The sequence below is a fragment of the Aulostomus chinensis genome, chromosome 2, assembly GCF_037954235.1.
Source record: "Aulostomus chinensis isolate RoL2024-O1b breed Wild chromosome 2, RoL_Achi_v1.0, whole genome shotgun sequence".
In the NCBI taxonomy this organism is placed as follows: Eukaryota; Metazoa; Chordata; class Actinopteri; order Syngnathiformes; family Aulostomidae; genus Aulostomus; species Aulostomus chinensis.
This window is the reverse complement of record NC_141321.1, coordinates 18,683,499-18,711,463: the sequence shown is the minus strand read 5'-3', so window position 1 is coordinate 18,711,463 and position 27,965 is coordinate 18,683,499. Positions and strand designations below refer to the sequence as shown.

Genomic DNA, 27,965 nt, shown 5'->3' with positions numbered 1-27,965 from the left:
TGATAATAAGGCATTGTTGTTATTTTAGATCTATACTTTTACATCTTGTGACAGGACATGAAAACTGCAATAAACCAGGCCAATAAAGGCCAAACACACCCAGATGGACATGTTGTTGCTCTCTATGTTCATTTAGCAACTAGGTATATTTAATCAATGTGAACCTGTGAGCACTACATGCTTCCTCCCTCTCCAGGTATGTATTTCATTAGTTCACACAATGATACTGTACAAATAAGTGAAGATCCAGAAACAGAATCCAGTACCTGTCAATACAGGTTGAAAGTGCTGTAACAGCTCGAATCATCTTTCTGCATTCATAGTTGGAAAAAAAAAACAGCAATATGATTTCTTGTGATTTTTATCGCTACAGATGGGGAGCTAATTGGTGCTGAGGAATGCAGCTGTGTTCACCACAGAACTGTCAAGGTGCTAAATCAAACAGTGTGTCTTTTGTTAATTATACACAATGCTACAAACTGTTGTCTATGAGCCCATTGCTTCCCTCAAAAGAAATTCATAAATATTTTGGCAGGGGGACAAAAAAAAAGGAAACAATTTACACACAATTATCACAGTGGGAAGACCAGACTGCCTGCAGATGTTTGTTTTGATGATAATGGGAGCAGAGGCAGTGCTTCTCTGACCTAAGCAATCACAGCAGAGGAGGAGGAGGAGGAAGAGGAGGAGGAGGAGAGGGCATGCGAGGGGGGCAAAGCACACCGCAGCCCCTAATAGAGAGGGTTGGAGAGGCTCTGAAAACATTAAAAACGTGCAGTTAGGCCTTACTTTCTTTCTTGGATTAGACAAATGTGTAGTGAATTCCGTTGCTTAGAGTAGAGGGAGGTGCCAGAGATACTGGAGGAAGAGGAGGAGGAGGTGGAGGAGGGGGTGGAGGTGGAGGGGGGGGAGGAGGAGGAAGAGGAGGAGGGACGGGGATGTTAGCCAGTGGTGGAACTACAGAGACAGAAGGAAAAAAAAAAGGAAGAAAATGACATTTGTTGTTGCCTAAGCGTCCAGTTAAAAGACAGCATCTGAGCAAACTTTGAATCATTAAGTGAGAAGGGCTGCAATGTAAAGTCCATTCACTAAAAGTGTTCATTTTCACCAATGATAGGCTCTGATTGTTCTGCTGTCTCACAACATCATTGTGACACTGTAAAGGGGGCGTGGTCTTCATGGGCTAAGTCTCACTGAAACATATGAGAGTGACATATTTAGACACCTCCAACAAATAAATTATTTCCAAAGTCATGGAAAAATATTTAGCTGAATTCGATACAGATGAATTTATCTGAATGTGATGGCCACAGAAAGGTGGAGGACCCTTTAAAGGATGAAAGCCTTTTTAGTGGATGGACTTTGACACAGATAGTCATCCTGAATTTGCAGCTGTTTCACAGTTCCTGAGCTCAGCTTCTCACTCAATGATGGAACAATTCAAATCACTTTTTGTCCCCAACATTCATGTGACCCACAATCATGGGTCAGTATAGCCCAGACTGGAACTGTGCAACACAGATAACAGTACATACAATAAAACAGGTGCAACTCCTTACAGTTCCTTTATTCTGTAAACAGGTGGTGGGCTACTTGGATAAAGTATAACAATGCTGTTTAGGGCGGCACGGTGGTGCAGTGGTCAGCACTGTTGCCTCACAGCAAGAAGGTTCCAGGTTCGAGCCCCAGCTCCATCACAGGATCTTTCTGTGTGAGTCTGCATGTTCTCCCTGTTCCTGTGTGGGTTCTCTCTGGTACTCCAGCTTCCTCCCACAGTCCAAAGACATCAAGAGGGGACAAGGCTGATTGATACTCTAAATTGACTGTAGGTGTGACTGTGAGTGTGAATGGTTGTCTGTCTCTATGTGTTGGCCCTGTGATGGACTGGTGACCTGTCCAGGATGAACCCCGCCTCTCACCTGAAGGCTTCTGGGATAGGCTCCAGCCCCCCCCCCCCCACCCCCACCCTTATCAGGTAGAACGTGGATGGATGGATGCTGTTCATGTAGATTTATATCACAATATTAGTATATAAAACTGTATTCAGAAAAATAACTTTTTACAAACTATTTTTTTTAACTTAAACAACAAAAAAGATGTTTATTCAACAAATCAGCGAATAAAACATAATTCAAAGTATCATCATCAAATTGTTGATGTAAAATCAATAAATTAATTGCCCCCCCCACAAGGATAAATAAAGTTATCTGAATCTGAATCTGCATAAAGGCCACCTGCTCATCCATTATATCACACAACCACATATTTTAATTTAAAAAAAGCTTCTGTATCACAGTATAAACTATAAGGCAAAGTAAAATTCCTTTTTTTTTTAGATCATTAACATTTTTGCAGTTATTTCCGAAGACTCCTTTTGATCATTGTAACTACATAAATACTAAATTACATCACATTTTCATTGAACAATCCAACAGTCGAAGCCTCCTTATTGATAGATATTGAATGTAACTGCGTTGGTGCATATTCCTGATTTTAATCCCGTCATTTTTGAAGCCTCTCATGCATAATACTATGAAAAAGATTCTGGGTTTGAAAGTGCACCAGCATACCTCGCTTACACCAAAGGCAGAGAAAGTCATTGATTCAGACTCGGCTGACAAGATGCCACCAGTTATATTCTCTGACATTTCTCTACGCTGGAAATAATGTTATAATTGTTGACTTTGCCTCACAGAGCATATCAAGCTTCCATACACGCTGACAGGTTGAGTGCTACTGTGTGTGACAGATATATGTGTGCGAGTGTGTGCGTGTGTGAGCAAGGCAGACAGACAATCTACTGCAGCTACAGTGAAAATGAACTTGCCCGCCTGCTGTAGAGCATGAAAGAGATGAGAAGTGAGTGCAGTGTCTTTAATGCAGGTTCAGAGCTGCGTTCAAAGCAGTATTAATGGTATGCAGAAGGAGCGGAGAGTTTGACTGGGTCATTGATCAGCACACAAAATAGCCTCATCAAGCGATTCCTCCCCTGTCTGAAAGATGCTACACCGACTGCAATTAGAAACTATCTGAGCTTCTAATAAGGAATAATGTTCCGTTATTAGGGATTGAGCAGCCGTAATGCTTGACTCTACACCTTATTCCCTTCTCATCTCCACTACATCAATCCAAGGTATTTGAAAGACTTCTACTTTCACTTTAGCCCTTTTCTGATGAAAAATGTCAATTTGATGAAGAAGTAAAACAATCATTTCTTTTAGAAGGAGAAATTCTTATTTCTGAAAGTATTTCTGTGGAAGTAGGATCATTAAAGTACTTGAACACATATTTGATTCGGATCATATGTCTGACCAACCTGCCACCCGTTTACTTTTGAGGGAGGCCTCCGAGGCCAGAGCGTAGGACATGGTGATGATCCGCTCCTGCTCCTGGAGAACAGAGTCCAGGGCCACCAGTCCCACCTCGGGCTTGTCAACGGACACGGCCGGTGCGAGGTTCTGTACACTGTAAACACAAAATTTATGAGGCATTCTATGTTTGCTTGATCCTCTATCAGCAACATTATTACAGCTTTTGTGTTTGTTTCATTTACCTGGATTTTGCTAAGATGCTCTTGATTCGTTCCATTTTACGGTGGCGATCTTCAATCTCCTGAGGACTGAGGGGTTCCTCTGGCTCTGAATCCACATAACGCTCCGGGATCAGTACCTTCTGAGGCTTGGACAGCTGCACAAAACAGACATTTAAGACTAATATAAAATAAAAATTTAAGGTATGGTCCATCCATACTTTTAAGAGACAACACTTAAGAATCCACAAAACACATGTATGTAAGAAACATATATTTCTTATTCTCTGTAAACTGAAGAGAAATCTTTCACTCAGCCATTTGATCAAAACAGCAGAACAAATGCAGCTGTAACAAAGGCTATTCTATTCAGACAGCTCCACTCTTAGAAGAGATATTAAAGGTATGTGTGTTTTCTTCTTCTCTGATGTTTTCTTTTGACAAATTGATTGAATAAAGCAAAACAGTGAATAAAGCACAACATAGTGAAGTGCAGTAACACTGACCATGAGAGAACTGACATGAGAAGTAAACAATTTGCAAACAATCTCAAGTCTTCTTCATTGCAGCGTGACGTTAGTTACGTTAGTTCGTTAGTCAACTTTAGCCCCGTTTAGAGTAAAATAGAAGAGTGTGGTCACATTGTCCAAATATGGTCATATTAAGTTCCAAAAGCCAAGATGGCTACAGCTTCAAAACAGGAATCCACAAAGTAATAAGTGTCATTATATTTGTTTAAATCATTTTTTAAAAATCACTTTCTAGTTTATGCTTTTAGTTCCTTCTGAAATATGTCCTTTATCACATTTTCAAATCAAAACAGTCAGTAAATCTGCTAGCAGTTGTGCTAGCTGGTGTCCTATTGGATTTACGATTAGTCTTCTTTTATATATCCTACCAGCTGTTAGTTGGATGAGACTCACCTGCCAGCCATTCATCAGCTCACACTGAGCTTCAAATTACTGCCTTCGCTCCATGCTATTGCTGTTCAGGTCAACTTTGCACAAGCTCCTAAGTAATATCATTATTCTCTACAAGGTTTTTTCCTGGGTTTATGATCATTTCTTGACCTACCAAATTAAACCAGTAGTCACTTCCTGTACCTCTTTGATAAGGTCCAGGTTAAAGTCTAATGAGTCCAGGTCGATCTCATGGGCGGAAGGGGTTGTAGCTGAGGAGCAGAAGGTCAGCCATTCGTCGGAGTGTGAGCGGGGTCTCTCTTTGTGTTCAGGTGGCCTTTCCTCCCCCTGGACGCTCCGAACTCCCTGAGCCTCCTCCCCCTGAACAGCCCTCTCCAGCAACTGCAGGTCAAACTCCTGCTCTCTCTTCCACTGGATAACACACACACACACACACACACACACACACACACACACACACACACACACACACACACAGGATACACTGAAAAATACATTACAGGAAGATGTCAGGTTTTGTTGATTGAGAAAATGTTAAAACGACTTGTTTCACTTGCCTGCAAACTAGTTAGCACTTGTGTGCTACCATGATTTGACAGACTGTAGGGAGAATCTGTGTGTGTGAGTGTGTGCGTGTGTGAAGATGAGTGTGTGTGTACAGGTGAGAAAAAGGGGAAAAACAGAGGGAGCATGCATAGATGAGTATGCATGCTTATATGAAACTGGGAACCCTCCAAACACAGCATGCTATAAATAATCTAGAACATGATGAGAACAACAAAACAAAAACAAGAAAGATACTTTGTGCATTCTTATTTCACCCAACACACTGTACATACTCAGAGAACCAATAAAACAAATGAAAAACATGGCAATATGATGTCAATAGAAGATCATGTTTATTTATTTGAGAACACTCACAATTGAGACTTAATACTAAATATTAGCAGATAATAAAATCACTGAGCAAACACTGATGTCACCAATGTTTTGATAGAAAATGCATGTTATATACATTAGTGTAGCCTAAGTAAAAGACAATTCTTCATCTCTCAAAGACTAGAAAATACTCAGAACATTTTTATCTTCCTATCTTATTTTGAAGAATAAAAAAGAAATTAAAACAAAAATGCAACAAGCAAAACTGTCATGATGAGGTTAAGCTAAGTAAGCGAAAATCAGCATTGCTCAGTGTAGGTCAATGTTTTGGTCAGTAGAAAATATGTAGGCACACACTTACACACACACACACACACACAGAATGGACAGTTTAAAGTGAATGGAGGGGATGAGTATCTAGACAAGTGAGATTCTGAAAGCACAAGTGATAGAAAGTAGACAACAGTGTGGTAGTACGGTTAAAATATACGTCAAATAGGAATATCCTGGGTCTCAATCGGAGTCCATTAAGGTGGATTAGATATGTGATATTTCAATTCTAATAACAGCCCAGGACAGATTATGAGTTTATAGATTATAGATTAGATTACTGAATTAATTACTGATGTGTAACTGGGAGACTCTTCTACTGAGGCTCAAAAACATATATATATATTTTTTTTATGAAAGCACAAAACATTCAGGGAGTACATACCCCCTGTATGTGGTAAATAGCCAAATACTTGCAGGCTGGCATGAATGAACTAACCTAAATACCTGATAGCTTGTGGATGGCTCGGGATATTTCTACTGACAGGGTGAAAGTAACCGTAGTGGAGAAATGGAGAGATCGATGAGAGAGGATAGGTGAGGATGTATTTTAGGGTCTGTCTCAGTGATGAATGGAAACAAAAATACCCAGAAATGAATGACTGTGGGGGGTCTGATGACATTAGAGGCTGGGCTAATTAATGTGTTATTAATGTTATAGAGGTGGATTTTGTCATGATTTTGGAAAAGATAAACACGAAGATCCCTTTAACGCAGTGCAAACATAATTAAATCTACTTAATGAATTTGTTTTGACAGTTGTTGATAATTCCGGTTCATTTTAACTTGTCATGATTTCACTCACATGGCTCTATTGTTCACGCTAACTTTGGCAACACGTTTGCTGACCTAATCACCCTGCATATTCACCTGAACATGCCGGTTTACGAGTGAGAGTCTTTTGCTGCATTTGAACTCTTAGGAATCTCACAAAGCGTGCAATGGCGGATTGTCCTGAAAACTATGAGGATCTCAAATTATAAATTAAGAGGGGGGGGGGGGCGACATTACAAAGGCAACAGGTCCATCCTGAAAGACTGAAAACTGCAGTCACTGATCTGCTGATGGAGAAGGAAAACTTCCACCATGAAATGTCTAACTCAGAAAGTCAAGATATGTCAGTGAATGTTTTAAGTACTTGTGCACATTGATGTCCTGGAGACTGTTTCATCTTCTCCTGTGCAAATATGTCTAGTTGTCATAAATGGGAATCACCAGAAATCATTTCGTAACACTGCTTCAGTCGCTGAAGCACAAACTATAATCCTCTTATCTCTAAGTCTGAAAACAGCAAGAAATAAGTTCAGTTAGAGCCACATAGTGAATGACCTTCATTGAACGTGCTATGACCAAGTTATCAGAAACAGAGCAAAGAGCTACGAGACTGTGTGAAGGCATGTCGTTAGATCGCCACTCTCTGTTTGGCTGTCGTCATGCGTGAGAGTGTGACGTGTGATACTGCTCTAGCAACATACAGATCCCAAGTCTGCTGAAAGCGGACGGGGGGTTGAGGACGAGGAGTGCGGTGATGAAGAGGCATGGCGGTCTCCATGGCTAAGGGTACGCTTTCGCTGTCGGACGAGAGCCTTCTGATGCCTCTTCATCCTCTCCAGCTGCTCATCCGCACTCATCTTCCCACTCTGCTGCTGCTGCTGCGCCGCGTCCCCAGAGTACAGACGCTCCAAGGCACTTTTTGGTCTCTCCTGAGAGAAGTGGGAGGAAGAAGACTCAATAAAAAAAGTCAAAGGTGTAGCAGAGGGTAAGGCCAATGAAAAGAAACCCCCCAAAAAAATGACAGAAGAAACGCATCACAACTGACACACATTTACACACATTAGGAAGTGACATCATTTTTTGCACAAATGTTCATCCTTGTTCTCCACAATAATGCTGATTTTAAGAAATAAGATAAATGTAGAGGTGGGGCATTAATTCAATAGTAGTGTTAATTATATGTCTATAAATTGCTATTTTATCAAAGTACCATTAATTATCATTTTATGTGTGACATCAAATCTACATTTTTCAAATATTTTAAAATTCATGAAAATTGTATAACATTAGTTTTTAAGACAAACAAGATCACCGTTGAGAGATAATGCTGTTATTCTGATTCAAACGTAATTTTCAGTAAAATAACTTCACTTCATATCGAGATTATACTATTTAGTGGAGAAGCTTTTAGTGGATGGACATTCCCATGCATGGTTGAACCATTTGCTTCCTTCATTAGTTGATTTCAGTTTACTGAAAGCCAGCCTCACCTTCATGCCGCCAGCTGAAGCTGCTCGTCGGAGGGTCACGTAAGAGGAGATACTTGAAGACTGATTTATCCTCAGTGAGGATCCAGCCACTCCTGAGGGGAACCAAGCAACATTCAAACACTGTTCTCAACTTGGCCATGAAAATCTTGGAGGGTGTTTCGTTTCCATATGATGTGCTACTTTAAAGCATTGTGACAATATCAATGAGTTGTGCAGACATCCACCCACCTCTGCTGGGTAGTGTCTGGTAACCTCCGTCGTGTCCTGACGCTGCTACACTGATGTGACTGGAGCCGTCTCCAGCACCCATTAGCTCGGGGTCGCTCAGGAAAGGCCTGAGTTCCACCTTAGGGTGCAGATGTTATACATGAGAATGAAACTGAAACTAGAACTAGAAGCATTTAAACACTGCAGGTTCACACACACACACACACACACACACACACACACACACACACACACACACGTACCTTAATGTCTCCATTGGTGCCCTGCCCTGTCTCTCTGTCTCGTTTTCGTTCATCTGACTGTCGTTTGAGGCCGCGCACGGAGGTGTGTCTAATTACGGTTGTCTCCCTGGGCAGCGGGGGTACCGTGGGGGGATGCTCATCAGGGCTGTAGACTTGAGGTAGAGGAGGTCTGGGAGGCACATCTTCCTCAGCCTGCGCACACAATCACTAGCTGATAAATAGCATCAAATAACAATGTGTGACATCAGACGCATCGCTCGTATTGATGAACCAACAGAGAGTTATTCTTCGTGTCTCTGGCTTTACGAAACAGAAGATCATTGTTTGGGGTTTTTCATTGTGCGGCCACAACTTTACCGCATTTATTCACTCCCACTGCTCTCACAGTGTTGTAATGATTTAAGTAATTCATGTATTGGGGTACCCCGCCTCTCACCCAACCACTGGGATAGGCTCCAGCCCCCCCACGACCCTTAACAGGAATAAGCGGAAGACAATGGATGGATGGATGGATGGATGTACTGGGGTTTCTTTCTTTATGAATGTAAGAAATCCAGTGGGACATTTGTTGCACATTCACATGTTTTTTTAGGTGGCAAGTGAAGCAAAGTCTTACCATATAAAAGTATTATCAACAGCTTTTCTGTCTGTTTCAAGTCAGAGTCAAAGAAACAAGTGTGTGGTATGTAGCGCCATCTCTAGTTCAAACAATCACGAAAGTTCACACAACTTGACAACAACAAACAACAAGGGATGATAAATAGGGTCCTTTATTTGAAAAGAAACAGGTCACTCTGGTTTCTGTGACAGCTGCCACTCACCCACTTAGGCCCAGTGGTGATGGCTGTGGACTGGTGCAGGAGCTGCTGGCTGGGGCTTGAGGAAAAAGTGGGGGTTGTGGGATTGTGGCTACTGGGGCTGAGGTGGGGGCTGTGCTGCTGCTGCTGCTGCTGGAACAATCTCATCTCCATAGCAGACGGGCTCCCAGACACAGAAGGCACTGATGACGCCGACACTGAAGGCACAAATTTCCTCTCTGGGGAAGCGGATGTATAAGATGATGTAAAATGAGTGCACAAGGATTCTAAAGAGAATGCTGTCTTCTCCTGTAGGGCATGTTCAAGACATCAGTGCTGCCTTGAAGGATTTCTGTGGCTTGGACTTCATTTCACAGACTAAAGGCTGGCTTTTTTTTACCCACATTTAACTCTGTTGTCTTACCCGGGTTGGTCACAGAGGAGATAGTGACTTTGTAGTTGGCTTTACTGCTGCTGAGGCCTGCGATAACATCCTCGATCCTCCACAGCTCTTTCCTGATCTGGATTTTCTCCTGCTGCTCACAAAAAAATCAAACACTGGGTATTCATGAACACATTTCTATTCACTGTTACTTACTTTTATACTACCTATTGTTGGGAGAAGGTCATTTCTTTTGACAAAATAACATGACAAATTTGACATTGAGCAGAAATCAACAGGCGAGCATTCTGTGCTTATCTCAGCATAATTAGCTCAACGCTCTCACTCCCACTCATCTATTCCTGAGAATGAATATCTGGTAGTGTGTGTGTGTGTGTGTGTGTGTGTGTGTGTGTGTGTGTGTGTGTGTGTGTGTGTGTGTGTGTGTGTGTGTGTGTGTGAGAACAGACCTGAGAAAGATCAGAGCGGCTCATGTGTCCCTGCAGGGCTGATTTCAGCCAGTCCACATCTCGCTCCAGCCGGTTGTACTCATTCCACGCGTTCTCCATCTCCTGCACATCAGAACACAACAGCACTCCATGTTATAATTAGACCAGAAACTGCCTTCATATACTGTATTCCTCGCACTGAAACAAGTCCATGTATGGTGAGATGTAACACGGTAACCATTCCCAAAGTGTGGATCGCACATAGGCTGTGAAGGTACTGCAGGTGGGCCACGAAAGGTCATTAAAAATTAATTTAAAAAAACTTCATTAAAAAGTTTATGGACACCCAGGTAGTGCAGTGTTGTGCTGCACTGTCTACCAATACTGAGGCTACTGGTTTTGTTGTGGCTTGGCTAGGCATGGGTACGGACACAATTGGACGCCAGATGAGCTTTTGTCCCAGTCGCTGCACTAGCACCTCCTCTGGTTGTTCAGGGTGCAGTCCTCCTACCCACCATGTGGTGAAACACTGCTGATGGAGGACGCGCGCGGTCATCTAGCGTGCTGCCCATAGCAGCAGAGGGGGTGATTAAATGACAAGGACAGCTTTGGTTTTGAAATGGAAATGTTGGGTTATGGCTAAACACTTGGCCTCTGATCTGATATGTAATTAAAGTTTGAAAATGTTAATTATTATATAAAGAAATGCTGATAATGGCTTCGATATTTTTTTGTTTTTGCAATTTAAGAAGAGCTGTATCATCCAGTGTCTGACAGCCAGGAAACAGGCTTAACAATGCACATGCTGCTGTTTGGCTGATATGATTTACTCATAACTCTCACGCTTTCTCATTTCACCACTGAATATTTTGAATATGAATGAATATTCTTGGCATGGCTGACAGGTGCACTTTTGTAATACGAGTTTCGTCTTGGCCCCTGGTTTGTCCCCAGCTGCTCATTTTCATAGTCACGCTCAACCTGAAACATGGTACCAGAGGCAGAAACCATCAAAAGGGAACAAGTTAAAAACAGAAGCAAACATCTTGTTCTTTCAAACTGTTTACTTTCATTATAACTCTACTCTGTCTTACTGTGGACACTTGGGATATTTCAGCCCTGATGTGCACCACGTCCTCCTGTAGTAATTTCTGCTGGTAGGCGATCTTCTCGGTGTGGGCCGGCTGATCTCTATACTGCTCCATCTGCTGGTGGGAAACATCCAACACAGACTCCAACTTATCCTAGATCGGCACACGAAAAGGGAAATATTTACAGACCATATCAATAAAACTTGACACACAACACTGAAAAACTGTAAATAGCCGTATAGAAAGTGATAATTCAACACCTTGTCATCTTTCAAAGTGCGTATTCTGGCCTCCAGCTCCTGTAGAATCTTATCTTGTTCACATAGTCGGCTTAATATGACCTTGAGAGATAAAAGAGGGAAAATGAAATATAAAAGAAAACTTTTCTGTCCCCCTGAAAACCTGCACAGCAAGGAAAGAGGTCACAGAGCTGAGGAGATAAAGAATCTGTCTTCCTTTTATATATAAATTCTGACAATATAAGACAAATCGATCCTCTCTTCGGTGTAAATATGTCAATAAGACTCATCGGCTGGAAAGACCCGGAGGAGTTCCTCTCAGCAGCACAGTAGGAGATATCAAAGGGCTCCATGCTGTCTGGTTAGAGGTCGACATCTTTTAATAGCCATTATGAGCGATCGTGATCAAAAATCTGTATTTTCACATTCACTTGTAGTGAGAAGCGTCTTTATTGAGAATGACAGATTTGTTTTTCCAGAAATGGGTTATGTGTTTATGAAAACAACATAAGACCGCCAAGTTCACAGTCGTTCTCACACAGTGCTTTTTTTTCCTCAGCTCTATTTATCATTCTGTTCAATTAATAATTAAGCTGTTTTTATTTTGCTGCTGCTGTATATTGTTGTTTTTAATTGCATGAAATATTCATTGTTCAGGCAAATTTACTGGCAATTTCTTATAAATTGTTAAAGTGGAACAATGCTAATGATGAAAAGCCAGGACATCCATCTTATTTACCTCCATTCAGCAGAAAACAAAGAGGAGAGAAAAGCAAGATCGGCCAAAATCAAACTGAAAAATTTAACAGCTCAACATCTAAAACTCCCATTACATGTATTTTTCCCTTTAAATTGCAGGGAGGAAAAATAAAAGCTGTAGTCGATACTCTCAGGCCCTCACTGTGCAGTCTGGATGGGAGTCCCCATAGCGTTGCAATGTACATACATTCCCTTCCCTCCACAGCCTCTGTTTACCATAATTTAAGAACACACACAGACGCACACACTAAAAGACACAGTTCAGTCGGACTCAGCTTCTTCTCTGTAGTGGATCGTAAGAAGAGAGATCTTAAAAGAACAGATAAGCTAAGCAGGGTGTTTATCAAACTGTTTTCAGTCCTGAGAAAATAACGATTCACTTACATCCGCATCACTTTCTGCTATTTTCACAGGCCTCGGTGACTCTCTTTTTAGGCTCTCACGTCCCGTAACCTGAAATGCCCAACAGCCATAAACAAAACAGTCTTTTAATTAAATACCTCGACGTTACTGCTGTTTGTTCGCAGATCACCACTGCATGGAATTTCAATAGATGAGGTGACTGTTACTACTACACAAATCAAGCAAGATGGATTTTTAAAAAAAGAAGAAAAAGCAACCAGAAAGAGCATGAGCTGGTTTACAGAACTCAAAAGTTGTCTGTGCAAATGTCTGTATCTTTGGGTTTTGGTCGTTAGGGGAAAGCCCAAAACCCATAAAGTTTTTGGATGCTTGTTATACAACAACTTGGTTTCTCAAATGAACCCTGAAGAAGAAATGCTAATATTATGTTTCAGTAAAATCTCGGTTCATTTGGAAAGATGTCAGGTTTGCATATACTCTAGAAATGTCCTTATCATTACGTTAAAAAATCAAGGCTACTACTTTCAGCATGGTGTGGTGCAGCGGTGTGTGCTGGCGGTCAGAGCAGCAGCGGGGCGGGGAAAACTATGAGAGCCCGAAAAGGTGAGGATGATGGAAAAATAATGAGCTTCTTATATCTCTCATATTCTGAGGTGATCTCATAGAAAATAGGTGAAATGACCTCTTGGCATGGACACCAGGCGAGGTGCTAAATTATCTAGACGGACCACAGAAATAAAGTCCACGTAAATCAGTTGGGGTCCTTTATTGTGGGGGACACATGGATTCCCTGGTTCAACGCTGTCACGTGGCCGACGGTGGTTACTGTTGTTAAAACATAGGAAAATGTGCATCTGGGGGAATGTTGAGGTGGTGGACGTCACAGCAAGAGATGAGTGTTGAAGTCCCGTGTACACCACTGCATTTAACCTAAGCCAAGATGTTTTCTAACCTTAGCCATGACGTTGCTGTTTTCTAAACTTCCAAACAACATTAGCCGCCACCCACAGTGTTGCGCCGCTGAACCGGAGAGTTCATGTGACTCTCTGTTGGCATGTAATACTCTATTGTGGTCTTTCCATGTACTTCTATGAGATCCGGTAGGATATGAAGGACTTCATCAGAGTTCATGTTTTCCTCCTGTTCTATCATGGTAAGATTATAGAGAGTGTCAGTGAAGTATCCTACTGAGGTTCCCCAGATTACAGTGAAGACATTCGTCTACCATTTGTCTGTCACAGTCAGTAGTACATGAGGCCCAAAAGTGTGGGCAGAATATTCATAACACACCCACATCAGGGCGGCCACGCCCGGCACAGTGGTAGGAACCAGTGCAAATGGGAGACTCTATTAAAGGGATATTCTGGCAATTTAGATGTCAAAGTCAATTCACTGATCATGGAGAGTCCCACACAGCTTGTGAGAACAACGTTTTAATGTATTCTAGGGCTCTGGGGGGCTCTGACAAGTCTGGGATATCTACTCAAGTATTCACCGGGACAGCTTTGTTAAAGGTAAAGATGCTGTTGAACTAAAAGTCATCCATGAACTTGAATTACCTCTGACAAGGAGGACATCTGACCATATTGATGAAGTTTAGTGGAAGGATAAGTGATCAACTTTTGGAGGTGATCTGAATCCTGAAGGGATGAGTTAGCTAGTAGCTGTAATTAACCTGTGACTCATAAATCCTATTTTCCATATAATGCTCAATATTTCTGAAAAATATGACTTAAGTTTTAATGAAACTGATTGAGGCCATGTTTATTAATTAGGGAGATATGTATTGGCCTCCTAGCAATGGCTTGGATCATGTTCTGGATCAGTGAGCCAGAGGACCTAGTTTCAGCAATAGGGAGGAAAATATCGTGATGGTACGATATTCATAACCTCCAGGTTGCCTCCTGGGCGGAGCAAGTTGCCCGCTAGGTGCTTTCTAGTTTAAGTATCCTGTATTACAAATCTTTCTTGCACTTTTCCCCCCTCAACATAACAGGATCATACAACAGGAGTTACTCTTTTAGCACAGGGTGAACACGCACAGTCGCTCTTACTGTATCTGTCATTTCTGCCAGTTTGCCACTCATAAACTGGAACTGTTGTCATTGTCATATCACAATCACAGCACCGGTACATTTCTCAAACAGCACCAGTGGGTCATTACTTACATTCTAACAAGCAAAAGCAAAGTGTAGATATGAGACAAACATTCAGTGCATTCTGTGACTCTTAATGGCATGCAGGGAACTATGGGAAGGCTTTTTGGCATAACAACTTCCTTCCCATCATTTCAAATCTCAGAGCAGTGTCACAAAGTAAATGATCGGATCAGAGTATTTATGTGCAAATTCCTGCATCATTTCCAGGGATGCATCACATTCCATTTGGGAGCAGCATAAGAGACTGTTTCACTCTGTATGCACATCTGTCCTTACATTGCAACAGTACTCCAAACTTGCAGTGGAGTTTTCAAACACATTGTGAGCTGAAAAAATCAACGGGTCAGTGCTTTTGATCTGTTTTGAAACAGGAAACAGGTAGGTGTTACAGAATATACTGTACATCGCTAAACTGTCTCCCTCAATTCCAAAATAATCCAGAATTTAATTAATGCACTGTGGTGTTACACATGCAAGTTAGGAGAACACAGAGCCCCAGAGGAGACATGGAATGGAGGTGTGAATGAGTGCATGTACTTCCGGGTCAGTTTGAGAACCAACTCAGTAACTTGGACAGCTTGGAAAGGGTATTAGAGGAGAAAGCTTTCCTTCTTCCTCATCAGTTGCATTGATCCAGAGCAGGTCTCTGCAAGGAGTGCAAGGAAACCCCTCAGACTAGCAAGCACAGATTTGATTGTGAGGACATCTAAAAATAGAAATCAATTCATCTCTCTCACAGTTGTGTGCTCCATTGTTGGTTTCAGATATTACTGACCTGGAAATGCATTGCAGGATCTTGCAAAAGTACACTTTTTTGCCCTCTCCATGTTCCTGTCAGGGTGCCGTATGATCAAATGCTTTGCACAAGTTTATATGCCAACAGTTTTATAAATGTTACAAAACTACTACTACTACTAAAAACTTCAATTCCCATTCGAATACACTAATTATCATTATTAACGCCAGCAAAAGTCATTTTTATATTTTAGGACAAATCCATTGAAACTAATAAACATTTGTTGTTGTTTTTGGCATGAACTGAGCAGAATGTCCCTCTTAAGTTCTATCAGCCAATATGGAATATTATGATACACTGATGACTATAATAATAGTCACTTTAGTTTAATGTTCCCTAAAATGGAAAATTAACATCAACAGTAAACAAGAAGACATGTTAAGTTCATTGTGACGAGACACCAAGAAAGCACAGCGCAGATCAAAGCAAAGAAAGGAGAAGGTGAACTGGGAGGCAGATGTTGGAATAGGCAGAAGGAGAGTAAGATTGCAGTCCAGAGAAGCGAGAGGAAGAAGATGAAAAGGATAGAGTGGCATTTACTTTGTTGGGGCCCACCTTCAGATCTAGATACTCCAGGTCCTTCTTCAGTTGTATGTAAGTATCATCAGCCTTTAAATGAGCAGTGAAGAGATAAATCATATGAAATGAAGCTGCAAAGGATAATGGGCGACCAGATGATTCCTAAAGTCTTTATTTTCTGGGTTTGCCAACACAACTTTGATTTACTTGAACTCAATTACAGTTCTCTTATACCTCTGTATTTTTATCTACAGTTGGTAAAGCCGAACTGTAATTTTTGAAGTGATTTAATGTCTCAAGTTTGGCATCAATCACAACCGAGCAACACAGGTCTTGTGCATGACATGTGATCAAACTGAGCATGGAGAATGGCCAGATGGTCACGTGTTGGGTGGAGCTCCCATTATTGAGCACCACTGCAGTGTCACACTGGTCGTCTGAGTGAAGGGGGCTCGGGTGTGGGAGACTGTGGCCTGATGGCTCATTCAAAATGACAATATGAGGAGGAATTCAGAGCTGTATTACAGTCAGGACACTCCCTCTACCTTATTGTAGCTGTTGATCAAACAAAGACAGCATCACACGCAAGTACAGGAACATGCTTCAAATATGGGACATGACAAATAGCAACCCCAGCCTCCGAAGGATTTGTCCAGGTGGATGCAAGAGACAAACACACTACTGTCTAGCTGAAAGACAGTCGGCACGGTCTGTGAGGCAATGCAACTCATGCCAAAATTGTTGAATGAACAAGACAACCGAGCAATTGACCGACAAGGGAAAATGTTTGGGATTGGCTGGGGAGAGGCGACCAGGATGGGGGAGGGGTCACAATGCACTGGTTTGGGTTGCAATGTGCTGAAGAGGAGTTTAGGGAAGTACAAGGGCCCCTGACCTGCATGCTGGGGCCTAGAAGGCCGTTGTGCTGGTGGTGCTGCAGGTGAGCGAACGCTTCACTGGGGCTATGCACACCAGCCATCTTGGCCTGGTGCCTCCGAAGCTGAATGAGGAGCAGAGTCAGCTCCTCTGGCTGTAGCCAAGGTCAGGTTTAGAGGCCAGAGGCCAGTGAAACGCAGAGGGATGAGACAAAATACTTAAAACCATGTGGGCAGTACAGTGGCTGAGCGGTAGCAGCTGATAGAGCCAAGTGGTAGAGAGGCCAGTGCACTTTTGTGTCTGTTATTGTACTAATAACTCTTAAAATTTAAAAGCTAGAGCTGCTAACCAGATGTGGAGAAATGATTTATTGGATTAGGGCTGTGCAAACTGATAAAACTCGAATAAATACCATATTAAATAGAATGAAACTAATTTTAAAGATCCAGTGTATAGGATTTAGTGGCATCCAGAGGCAACATTAAACTGAAATTGAATACCCAACAGTTTTCAAGCATATCAGAGAACGTATGGTGGCTTTCAGGCTAAATTATCTGTCCAAAATTACCAAAGAGCAAGCGAGATGGAGTCAATTTAATCACTGTGATTGCTTTGTGTCATCACCTGTCACACTCTTATTTTGCTTCTTCATGTTCTCATTTCTATAGGGAAGCAATCCTCTATAAGGATTCAGGATTCCTTGATTTGACTCATGCAAAAATATTAAGTAAGTCTTCTGAACATTGCATTCACATTACCAAATTAAAGATATAATAAAAATATAAAGATATAAAAAAAGAGAAGATGAAGACAAAAAGGTAAAAATGTTTCTTTTCTAATTTACTATTAAAACATGGAAGACTCATGGAATAAAACAGGCTCCCTATGTAGAAGTCTCATTCAAAGCTAACAGAATTAGTTAGTTAGTTTCATGTGGTTGTGTATTAATGAAAACATAGTTACAGTATAAGTATTATATTCCTTTTTTGACAATACATGCCCCAAAATGCCACACACTGGTCTGTTACGCGATTTACAAAACTTGCAAACAGCTCTAGATTTTACATTTTGGTAAAGTCTTGGTAATCAAAAAACAAACAAACAAACAGACATATATTCTATGTGATAGATATCCTTGAAAATGGAACCATGTTGTGTGCTAAATGTTATAAAAAGGAGGACCGTACCGTTTTGCCATGCAAGCTGGGTGCACTGACAGTGTGTGTGATGTAGCCCATGGCGGGCATGGACCTTCTCTCTATTTGGGCGGTCTGTGGAGAAAGAAAAATAAGATATAATGGAGTTAAATCAGTGCAGCATGGTAGTGCAGTGGTTAGCACTGTCGCCTCACAGCAAGAAGGTTCTGGGTTTTTGCATGTTCTCCCTGTTCCTGTGTGGGTTCTCTCTGGTACTCCAGCTTCCTCCCACAGTCCAAAGACATCAAGAGGGGACGAGGCTGATTGATACTCTAAATTGACCGTAGGTGTGTCTGTGATTGTGAATGGTTGTCTGTCTCTATGTGTTGGTCCTGTGATGGACTGGCGACCTGTCCAGGGTGAACCCCACCTCTCGCCTGAAGGCTGCTGGGATAGGCTCCAGCCCCCCTGCGACCCTTAACAGGACAAGTGGAAGAAAATGGATGGATGGATGGATGGATGGATGGATGGAGTTAAATCAAACAGAATAACTAATTCACTGATAACAAGTTATATTTAATATTTGTTAATAGAGACCACTGTATCACACTGAATCAAAGTTAAAACATTGCCTCCAAGTCTACAAACAAATATGACTACACAGCAGATTTATTTTTTCATCCATCCTTTTCTCAGTTTTTCACTCCTACTCTTATTCGAAACAAGGTGTGCCCGGAGTTTTAGACCCTACAGGGCTTGAAAAATTTGACGTTTTTGCTTAACACACAGAATTAGTGAAAAACAGGCCCACTACAGAACCTTAAAAGGACACAAACAACAAGAGATTTAATTAGCTACACATAAATTATACTAAACCTGTTTTCTTAAAATAACATTTGTTTGCTACCAGCAAGAGAAGCACTGTAAGCCATTCCCTTTGAGATTCCCATGCCACTATTTTTTGCTGTATAATAGGTTTTTTATTTAAATGCAAGATCAGAAGAAAGAGACCGCTGCTGATGTTTGAGATACAGTGGAGATGTTTATAGGTTGCTGAGAGGCCCTGGGCAAAGTGGATTAGCTGCTAATAAAACATGTCTCTTAATGATATTCCACAGAGGTATACAGATCGCTATTACATGAATGCGCTCCAGCCAGAGAGCATCATCAGCCTCAAAGATGCTGGGTGCACCAAAACGAAGTTCATCTGACGACTAAATTTAGTTCCCATAAACACTCAGTCACTGTGGCTGCCTTTGTTCAAAACGTGTCTTCTTCTAGAGTGTTTTCCCTGATTGTGCACAAGTCTATTTTATGATCATAATTATTGTCCTGACACTCGGGTGAACGAGGGAGCAAACACATCATCTGTGACACTTTGTTTACTTGTGTAAGGCCAACGGGGTTGGTTAAGAAGCCTGTGTGTGTTGGCAAGTGTGGTGAGGCTTTTGAGGGAGATCTTTTCACATGTGGAGGGTGTGGTAGGGAGACAGCGCAGGGTGTGGAGGATAGGACGGCCCCTCGCTTCGTCTCCTGTGGCGGCAGTGGTGTTGTCTGAGTGCTGCGATGGTTTGGAGAACGCAGTGCGTTTTTTTACCCTTCACATGCTCGCACCACCTGTGGAGTGGGTCTGGGTGTGGACTGTGTGAAACTATGAATGATTCACATGAGCGTGCGCCGAGATGTCGCGGCGCCGCATGCTTCTCATGGCAACTGTGTGAACTTCCTCCTTAACATCAATAGATATCTCTTATCTACACTCCGTGAGAAGGAGATTCGTCCCATGCCAATAAGAAACTGCTGACATCAACAACGTCACACTATACCAGTGTGTTGAAGCCCAAATGACTGACTTAAGTACATAAATTAACCCGATGATTCACACACATTTTTACCAATAAATTGACATGACTTTCCCATGAGTTTTTCCATGTCATTGAGGCTTTTTTTTTTTATAACCGCAAAATCTCTGAAACATCTGTTTACACATGAAAAAATAAAGCATTAAACATTTAACCAAAATTAATGACAAGCTACGTGGTTTGATATAACATAAACATGGAATGACGTGAATCATTCTCAGTAGAACTTAACTAAACCACAGAAACTCTGATATTCCAAGTATTTGTGAATTGCTTTGACTTTTTCAAAATCTTCCAGTTTGTATGGTGTCTAAACACTTTTCAAGGACTGGAAATTACTATTTCTGTATTCCATGACTTTTCCAGGTCCCTCATGACTGTATGAACCCTGTAACCTATGAGTGACAAACAGCTGTATGGGTTTGGTGAAGGAATTCAACAGTATAACTAGTAAAAACCGCCACAAAACGCTATGTGGCCAAAAAAGAGATTCTGTTAAAGTATCTTAAAGAGAAGACTGACATTAGTCTGTCCAGGAAATAATGAAGTAAAACAAAAAAAAACTTTTTTTGAGCACCAACACTAACACTGATCATTCCAATGCTGTAAGTGTCACGGATCCCCAGTAGATGTCATACCTGAGAGAGATGGGCACAGATGTGGCCAGGCGAGGTGGATGTTGTGCTGTCCCCTGTTGCTAAATCATCCAGGGGCCTGACTGTCCGTCTGTCTGAGGGTGTGTGTGGCCTTCGAGGAGATAGAGGTTTAAAGGATGTGGGGATTGACGGTGGGACTTCACAGGGGGACGGTGGCACTGAGATAGATCGTGGCATCTCTACAGTCACCCTGAGGGACGAGGAGTCTGTGAAGTTGGGGCCAGCGTAGACAGGAGCCGTGGGGCTGCCATGGCGGAACTGTTGCCGCTGCTGCCACTCGTACAGCTGCCAAACCATTCCCTCCTTGGTGGCCATACGCTCATCAGTGGACATGCGGAAGTGGCTCAGGCGGTCATGAGCGTACTTGTAGTCACTGGGAAGGTTGCATGTTGCTGGAGGAGAGCTGCTGCCAGACGGGAGACGGGGAGACTTTGGCAATGACTGGTAGGAGGCATCTGCTAGGCTGACTTTGGGCTTTAAGGGAGGAGTTCGCCGTGGGAGGTACTCAGCAGCAGGAGCACTGGTACAGACAGAGACAACAATCTTTTACCAAGAATTATTTCTGTAGGTACTCATATCAGCCACCAGAGGGAAGCATTTATCCATCGTGTTTTGCATCAACATTTATGCTGCTTTTACAATGAGGTGAAAACAAACTGACCTCTTTGGTGGGTCCCCTTTCTGAACTTTGACCCACTGCTCCACCTGAGCCAGTGTATTCTTCCTCTGCACATGTTTCTCAGTGTCCGCGCGGGAAACAAATCCCCTCTGATGGATAACATTTCCATTCTGTTCTGGCGGCAGAGCCACTTGAATTATAGTCTGCTGGCCATTCTTTTGGGTCATGCTGTTGACTGAGTCCGGAGAGAGTCTCTCTACCCTCTCTGCTGTGTCTGACTGGCTGGGCCTTCCCTGGACCTCCACCACATACCTCACCTCATCTCCGTGGGCCAGTCGGATACCATTATCTTGAGGTTGCTCTCCGTCTGTCCTCTGAAAGTTTTCTGGTTGAGATGTGTTGTGGTTGAAGTGGACATGATTGATCTGGGGAGCTGCATGCTGTGAAGCCTTCTCTGGCTTCTCCATCTCTCTGTGACAACGTGATACATGATGATTGAATAGAGTATAAACAAGATCGTTCTGCCAACCCAATTCATACAGTTCCAATTAAATACTTTTAAGTACGAACACAAATGTCCATCCATCATCTCCTTCTCCCTCATTGTGAATCATGAAGTGCAGCATTACCATTAAAACAAGAAGATAGTTCATAACAATCCACAATAGGCCTTTCAATTAAACCTTCAGTGTCACTGAAAGTAATTGTTTTCCAGCCCTTTTGTATTTGACCAGATTGATCTGGTCTTTGGAGAATGAGCAGAGACCAAAAGGAATTATTCAAAAACTTTAGCGAGTACTTCTGAAACAGGAGGAATTAAAGAGATTAGACTTCCACACAGAGTAAATCTTCAGCAGCTTGATTAGCCAGCTGCTGGTCTCACATAGCCAGACGTCCCTCGACTGTCAGCTGCTATTCTTCATCTGTTTTGATGATAAGTTTTGCAAATCATTAGGTTTCCTGTTTAAATTCTTTAATCCTTTTCCCACTTAAGGGAATAAGGTAGGATTTAAAATGTGTCATCTTGGAAGTGCTGCTGACAATTCAGCAAACCACAGCACACACTTAGAGGGTGTTGAATTCTATGGAAATTCCTAACAGGTAACATATAGAGGGAGGTACAGGAAGAAAAGGTGTAAATATATCTGATTGAGTTGCTCATGGTATGAATCCAAGGATTTTGTATCATTCAAATTTAATTTTAAAAGGCTACAATAAGATCTTCATCTAGGATACTGAGTGCTTTCTAGAAACTAACTTCTCAGGATTACTGAATAACTTTAGCCTCTAGATGGCATTATTGCACAGATAATCCACAATATAATATAATTTCTAATTTTATATATATATATATATATATATATATATATAAAAATATAATTCAGCACTTCCAGTTGATGTAGGATGTATAAAATACAGTTTGTAATACATTTACCACAGATAGTCAGAGAGGACCAGAATAAATACATCCAAAATCTGCTTTGAACATTGTGATAAGAGCTATGGAACCACCTTCTGATGCAGAAGAGACAAACTTATGCTTAGCTGGCTTTCTTCATCTATACTTGGCACCATGCACATGCGCGCACACACACACACACACGCACACACACACACACACACACACACACACACACACACACTTACTAACATATACAGACAAAAATGAAAACTACAGACATTTTAGTTCCACCCAAACAGACAGACAAAGCCTGACCTGCTGTGGAAAACTGCTCAAACTATTACAATCAAGCCTTTGAAGGCAGGAAACTGCAGTTGAAGTACCATCTAACAAAGCAGTGCTAAATCACATCATAAACCAGGAAAAAACATTTTCTGTGTTGAAACAGTGCTCTAAAAAGAATCCAGGTTCTTTCTATGAAACCAACATCCAGTTTACCCAGATTGCTGTGTGTTATGGGAAGTAAGCTGATAATGCTACCAGATGCCCAACCAATCAGAGAAGTGAGGGCTATTCTGTCAAGCGAGACCAACCTCTTTACGGTGTGACTCTGCTGCATCAGCGCAGCCTGGTTCATGGCCCGAATCCAGCCATTCATGTCCTCCTGTGTATCCGCACTGAAGAAATATGTCCGCATCCCGCAGTGTTCCGCCTGCGAGCCAATCACAGAGTTCTTATTGTAAATGTAGGAGCGCATTCCTGTATGGCTCGCCTATCAAAGAGAGAGAAATCAAGAGGCAGAGGAGGGAGAGAGATGTGAGAACTTCTAACTCAAGAAAGGAAGGCTTACGAGTTAAAAGAAAACAAAAACCTTGACTTTCTGGTTTACTGAGACTGACAGCTGTCAGCTCAATAGGTTTATGGCAGCACTTCCTGAAAAAAGTGCTGCATCATGAGCAAAGTATAAGTGCTGTTTCTGGCACAAAAACAGAAGAAAATAAAGAAAACATCGGTTCTATTTTGTGCCTACTTTTCAAAAAGATTTCAACAAGAGAGCCTCAGCACACAGGTACTTAAAGTACACCATAAACTGAACAGCTGAAAATAAAAAGTCATTATGGTCATCTACCAGACAAGCACACATACACACCCATAATTATTATTCACTTACCTTAAGTCTTGTGGAATAAATCTGTCTCAATATAGTTTAGCGATAAAATGTACTGAAATTCCCTAAAAGCACCTGATCAGACACAGAAAACCAGCTAGACCACAACATAGGTTCATTCAGCATCTTGTTACTCAGATTATTATCTATTTCCATCCCAAACTCACTCACTCTCACTTAAATACAGAAAAAGAAATACAGTGGATTGTTTGGTGACATTCAATCCATCAATCAAAATGTAATGTATGCCTCCATAATCATAGTTCACATTTATTGTAACTTCACATTCACAAAAACATCTCCTGATACGACCACATCCATGACACTCCGCTCACGAGAGCATGAGAGAAAAAGTTTTCTCTTTTTATATATATATATATATATATATATATATATATATATATATATATATATATATATATATATATATACGATCCTGATGAATGATGTGTTATCTAGTTGGCCGTATATTCACTCGTAAACCCATCATAACTCGTTTCCTAACTGTATTAAGAGGTCGTTTTAAATTACAGAGTCAGCATGAACTCAGGGGAATGGTTTGGATAGATATTAGTATATTTGCTAACGAGGTAGAACTTGAAGAATAGTTTGAGAAGTAATTAAGAATGTGTGGGTCACCAGACAAATTTAAGACATGAACAACATGTAGAGTATTTCTTCAACCTGCACCTTTTTTCCAGAAATAAATGCCTCATCATTGTATTGTTACTCAATATGTGCATATATTTTTGGAAAAAATGTTACGGATAACCAACTGAACTGATTTATTTCCATCCTGATAATAAAGCTCCACCTACAATGAAAAAGAAAAAAAAATCAGCGCTGAGTTGAGTTAGCTGCAGAGTGTCTCCTTTTATTGCGTTATCAATAAACACAATGATGGCACGTGTACAGGACATAGTGACACCACTGGACAGGACCTTTGAATACAGCTTAACTGGAAGTCCCAAAAAACAAAGACCCTTACCATATAATCACCATAGCTGAAAGCAATTATATTGAAAGACATCACATTTCTGAGAGGATAAGTGAGTAGCCATTCAAGCCAAGTAACACCCAAGAATGACCTGCTTCAAAACACGTTAAAGTGATCCTCCACCCTAATATCACCAGCTGACATGACCTGCTTGCTGAATCTCACATTCAGAAAACACGAGCCACATGCTTGAAACCAGCAGAGATCTAAGATTACCAACAGCAAACTTATACAATATTCTTTTTACAAACCTGTTAAGTGCGTCATCCAGTTTAAGCTAGGTACTCTTGATCCAGTCGTTTGCTTAATACTCCTCCAACACTTCAGTGTGAGCGAAGCTATTCAGTAAAGTATACAACTGGAACTGTTTTGGGCAGGTTTTTTTTTTTTTGTAAGCTCAAATCAAAGTATTTGCGTAGTGTTGAGTATACGACCGAATAAAGAAAACTTGGGTTACAGTGAATGATGCGTTTGGGGATTTTTTTTTAACATTTTCTTCAGGTTTGGTGTCGTGAATCTTCAGCCCTCAGTGGCTTGCGTTTTCTAAACTCTCTATTCATCAAGTAGTCAAGCAGGGAAGAAAATAAAATCTTGATGAATTCAAGACATCTAGCGGTGAGTAGGTGATAAACTAATGATGATTTTTGGGTGAAATATTACTTTAACAGATCAGACTGTATTATATACCGTCAAACAATATCAAATTAATGTGTCCACATCAGGGAACAAATCATTGATGGTGACAAGCAACAAAATGAATGCAATGAAATGATGCAATGGAAAAGCACGACCATCCCATCTCTGCCATGATGGTGTGAGTATGAGGGTTGAGATGCAGCTTGTCAGGACAAATACCAGAGCCACCATCCAAGCACACGGATCAACAGTGTAGATATTGTGCTCCAACTGTTGACCACATTTATGAAATTAATAATCTGTAACTTAAAGGCAGAGTTTGCAGCATTTTCCTCAAAAAACAAAATACAGACTTAAGCTAAGTTAGTCTAGCCTGTGTTTTCAATAAGCTGTGTATGCTCACTTATGATTGAAGGGGTGGATGGGCTGTTCACATTGTGTGTGTGTGTGTGTGTGTGTGGGGGGGGGGGGGCGTACACTCCTGATGTCGTTTCGTACAAGAAGAGGGTCCCAATTTAAATGAATCTTGTATTTACAGGCTACCATTGTTACCAACTCTACCTTTAACAATATGAAACAATATGACTTTGAGGCTGAAGCAGTGACTCAGTTTGACACGTGTGCATGTGTACCGAGTAAATAGTGCATGGACTGCAGTCTTGTCATGGTCCTCCCACACTGTCCGAGAAGTAGGGGACTACATCGTACAACTAAAGGTGGTTATGATTCCCGTCGGTTGTCTCTGATCTCAAATCCAATTTACTAAATTAAAAAATCAACAGCAAATGTGTCACTACCCAAAGATAATTTACGTAAGCAAACAGCATCTCTGTGTGCTCTGGCATTGTCCATAATATGTTGCTGTGGAGCATCAAAACACGATAATGCACATTTGGAGATGTGCATTCAGCAGCTAGCTCAATGATATGAAACAAAATGAGCGCTGCATTGATGAGGTTGAAGTGAAATCAAATACCTATTCATGCAAGACAGGAAGCCTGTGTGATTCAGGACGGCCGCTCGCAGAGAACAGTACTCACTCCGCCCGCGCACACACACCCGGTCACAATGGGAGGCAATTGACCAACAAGGAATGAGAGAAACACAGTGAGATGAGCAAAATAAGAGAACACAACAGGAATTTAGAGCAAACAGAGTGGACGACATTAGGAAGAGAATAAGCGGCTCTGGCTGTTGCTGATTTTGGTGAGTCATCCCAAAGCTAAGAATGAGTTACAGTGACAGCTTTCTAAGTACACAACTTTTCTCTTCACTCTTCTTTTCAGCTGACACTCATACATCTTTAATAATAGAATAAGTTAAGTGTCACCATCTCCAGTGAATTATTTCAATCTATTACTTCCATTCAGCCAGTTGAACAACAACATCAGACAACATCTACTTGGCAGTGACCAAATATACAGTATCACCTCCATTATGAAATATCTTGCACTTTAAAGATGTAATTTATAGCCAGACTCAACAAGCTAGAGCTGCACATTTCCAAATCAGTCAGAGCAGCATATTACCAGAGGTTTGGGGTGTCCGTCTTTATGATAAGAACCAAGAGAATGCTAACTTCTTTAGCATTAGCTGATGGTAAAATTCTAAAGTCAATTTACATTCAAAATCTCATCTATGCTCATATGCTATAGGCAGAAAGAATATAAAAGAAAGCTACAGATATGACTGGTCCTAATTTCTCCACCACCACCACCCACGTTAAGCACTTGGAGAGTCTTTGCCTGTATTCATGGAGAGTGACTCCATGAATACAGGAATGCAAGACTTCTGGACTTCTGTCACTTCCTCACACAACAGTGACACCCTATCATCAAGTGATGAGCTTCAGAGAGACCAGAGTAGAGCCACAGATCCTATAATGTTATAGTCAAGTGTTCCCTCTTGAGGAACAAGGTGATATAATGAGACCAGTAGAGGCCGTACCTGGCTTTGTGAGGATCAATCATCCCCTTACAAGTTGTACCTGCAATGCATGGTTGCTTGAGTGCTCAGGCTAACAAGATGCTTTAAAATACAATGTGATGCAGCAGAGCCCGGGCTCGTCGCACCTAACTTTACATATAATTCATGACAAGCTGTAGGAGGAGATGGTGCAAGGGTAGTAAGTAGGCAGCATGTATAATTAATATTCCCAGTAGCACAATTAGCACACAATTTTTAGTGTGTGTTCTATGATCTTTAAATGAACATGAGACACACCGCATGAGCTCACACATATACAGTAGGAACACTAGGATAGACACACACACACACACACACACACACACACACACACACACACACACACACACACAGATACAGTCAGCATCAAGAATACAGGAACAAAAAGTCAAAGTAGAAAGGAGCTCAGAGGATTGCCACAGAAAGCCCCAAAGCTGAAAGCTGCAGTCATACATCAAACATTCAGGCACTATTGTTCTTTGCAACAATCTCTGTGTTTCCACAAAGGAGGATCTGCATAATGTTAACACTCTTGATGTAACCAAAAGACTTAAATTCTTTTACTGTCCTCAGGCAGAATTCGCAGAAGGAAACAGCAAGGAAACGTGTCGCACACTTTTAAGTGAAACCGATACTGGTCGGCTGTATAGGTATAATATATACCATATAATAGATACCAGAACTAATGGTACTGCTGAAAAA

At 41.4% G+C, this 27,965-nt stretch overlaps 1 protein-coding gene and 1 long non-coding RNA gene across 13 annotated transcripts in view; one reads left to right on the top strand and one right to left on the bottom strand.

Annotated features, from left to right (window-relative positions):
* The window catches only part of LOC147269314 (uncharacterized), a 328,107-nt gene that overhangs the window by 250,356 nt on the left and 49,786 nt on the right, over window positions 1-27,965 (top strand). The gene's annotated exons all lie outside the window — the stretch shown is intronic.
* The window catches only part of plekha7b (pleckstrin homology domain containing A7b), a 77,647-nt gene that overhangs the window by 2,083 nt on the left and 47,599 nt on the right, over window positions 1-27,965 (bottom strand). For 3 of the 12 annotated variants that reach the window (XM_086182554.1, XM_086182603.1, XM_086182612.1), the window contains 20 exons: window positions 23,091-23,269; window positions 21,138-21,566; window positions 20,459-20,996; window positions 18,010-18,093; window positions 16,842-16,976; window positions 15,983-16,036; window positions 12,494-12,562; window positions 11,372-11,452; window positions 11,115-11,264; window positions 10,042-10,143; window positions 9,614-9,725; window positions 9,214-9,428; window positions 8,393-8,584; window positions 8,151-8,268; window positions 7,923-8,014; window positions 7,134-7,361; window positions 4,633-4,860; window positions 3,554-3,687; window positions 3,317-3,465; window positions 790-957 (listed from right to left, as the gene is read on the bottom strand). In XM_086182554.1, the coding sequence (XP_086038680.1) occupies window positions 803-957; window positions 3,317-3,465; window positions 3,554-3,687; window positions 4,633-4,860; window positions 7,134-7,361; window positions 7,923-8,014; window positions 8,151-8,268; window positions 8,393-8,584; window positions 9,214-9,428; window positions 9,614-9,725; window positions 10,042-10,143; window positions 11,115-11,264; window positions 11,372-11,452; window positions 12,494-12,562; window positions 15,983-16,036; window positions 16,842-16,976; window positions 18,010-18,093; window positions 20,459-20,996; window positions 21,138-21,566; window positions 23,091-23,269 (3,444 nt within the window). In that variant the 3' untranslated portion in view covers window positions 790-802. Of the gene's footprint in view, window positions 1-789; window positions 958-3,316; window positions 3,466-3,553; window positions 3,688-4,603; window positions 4,861-7,133; window positions 7,362-7,922; window positions 8,015-8,150; window positions 8,269-8,392; window positions 8,585-9,213; window positions 9,429-9,613; window positions 9,726-10,041; window positions 10,144-11,114; window positions 11,265-11,371; window positions 11,453-12,493; window positions 12,563-14,907; window positions 14,989-15,982; window positions 16,037-16,841; window positions 16,977-18,009; window positions 18,094-20,458; window positions 20,997-21,137; window positions 21,567-23,090; window positions 23,270-26,274; window positions 27,229-27,965 lie in introns of those variants that run through there. The other 9 variants (XM_086182629.1, XM_086182623.1, XM_086182577.1 and 6 more) reach the window with 9 other exon arrangements.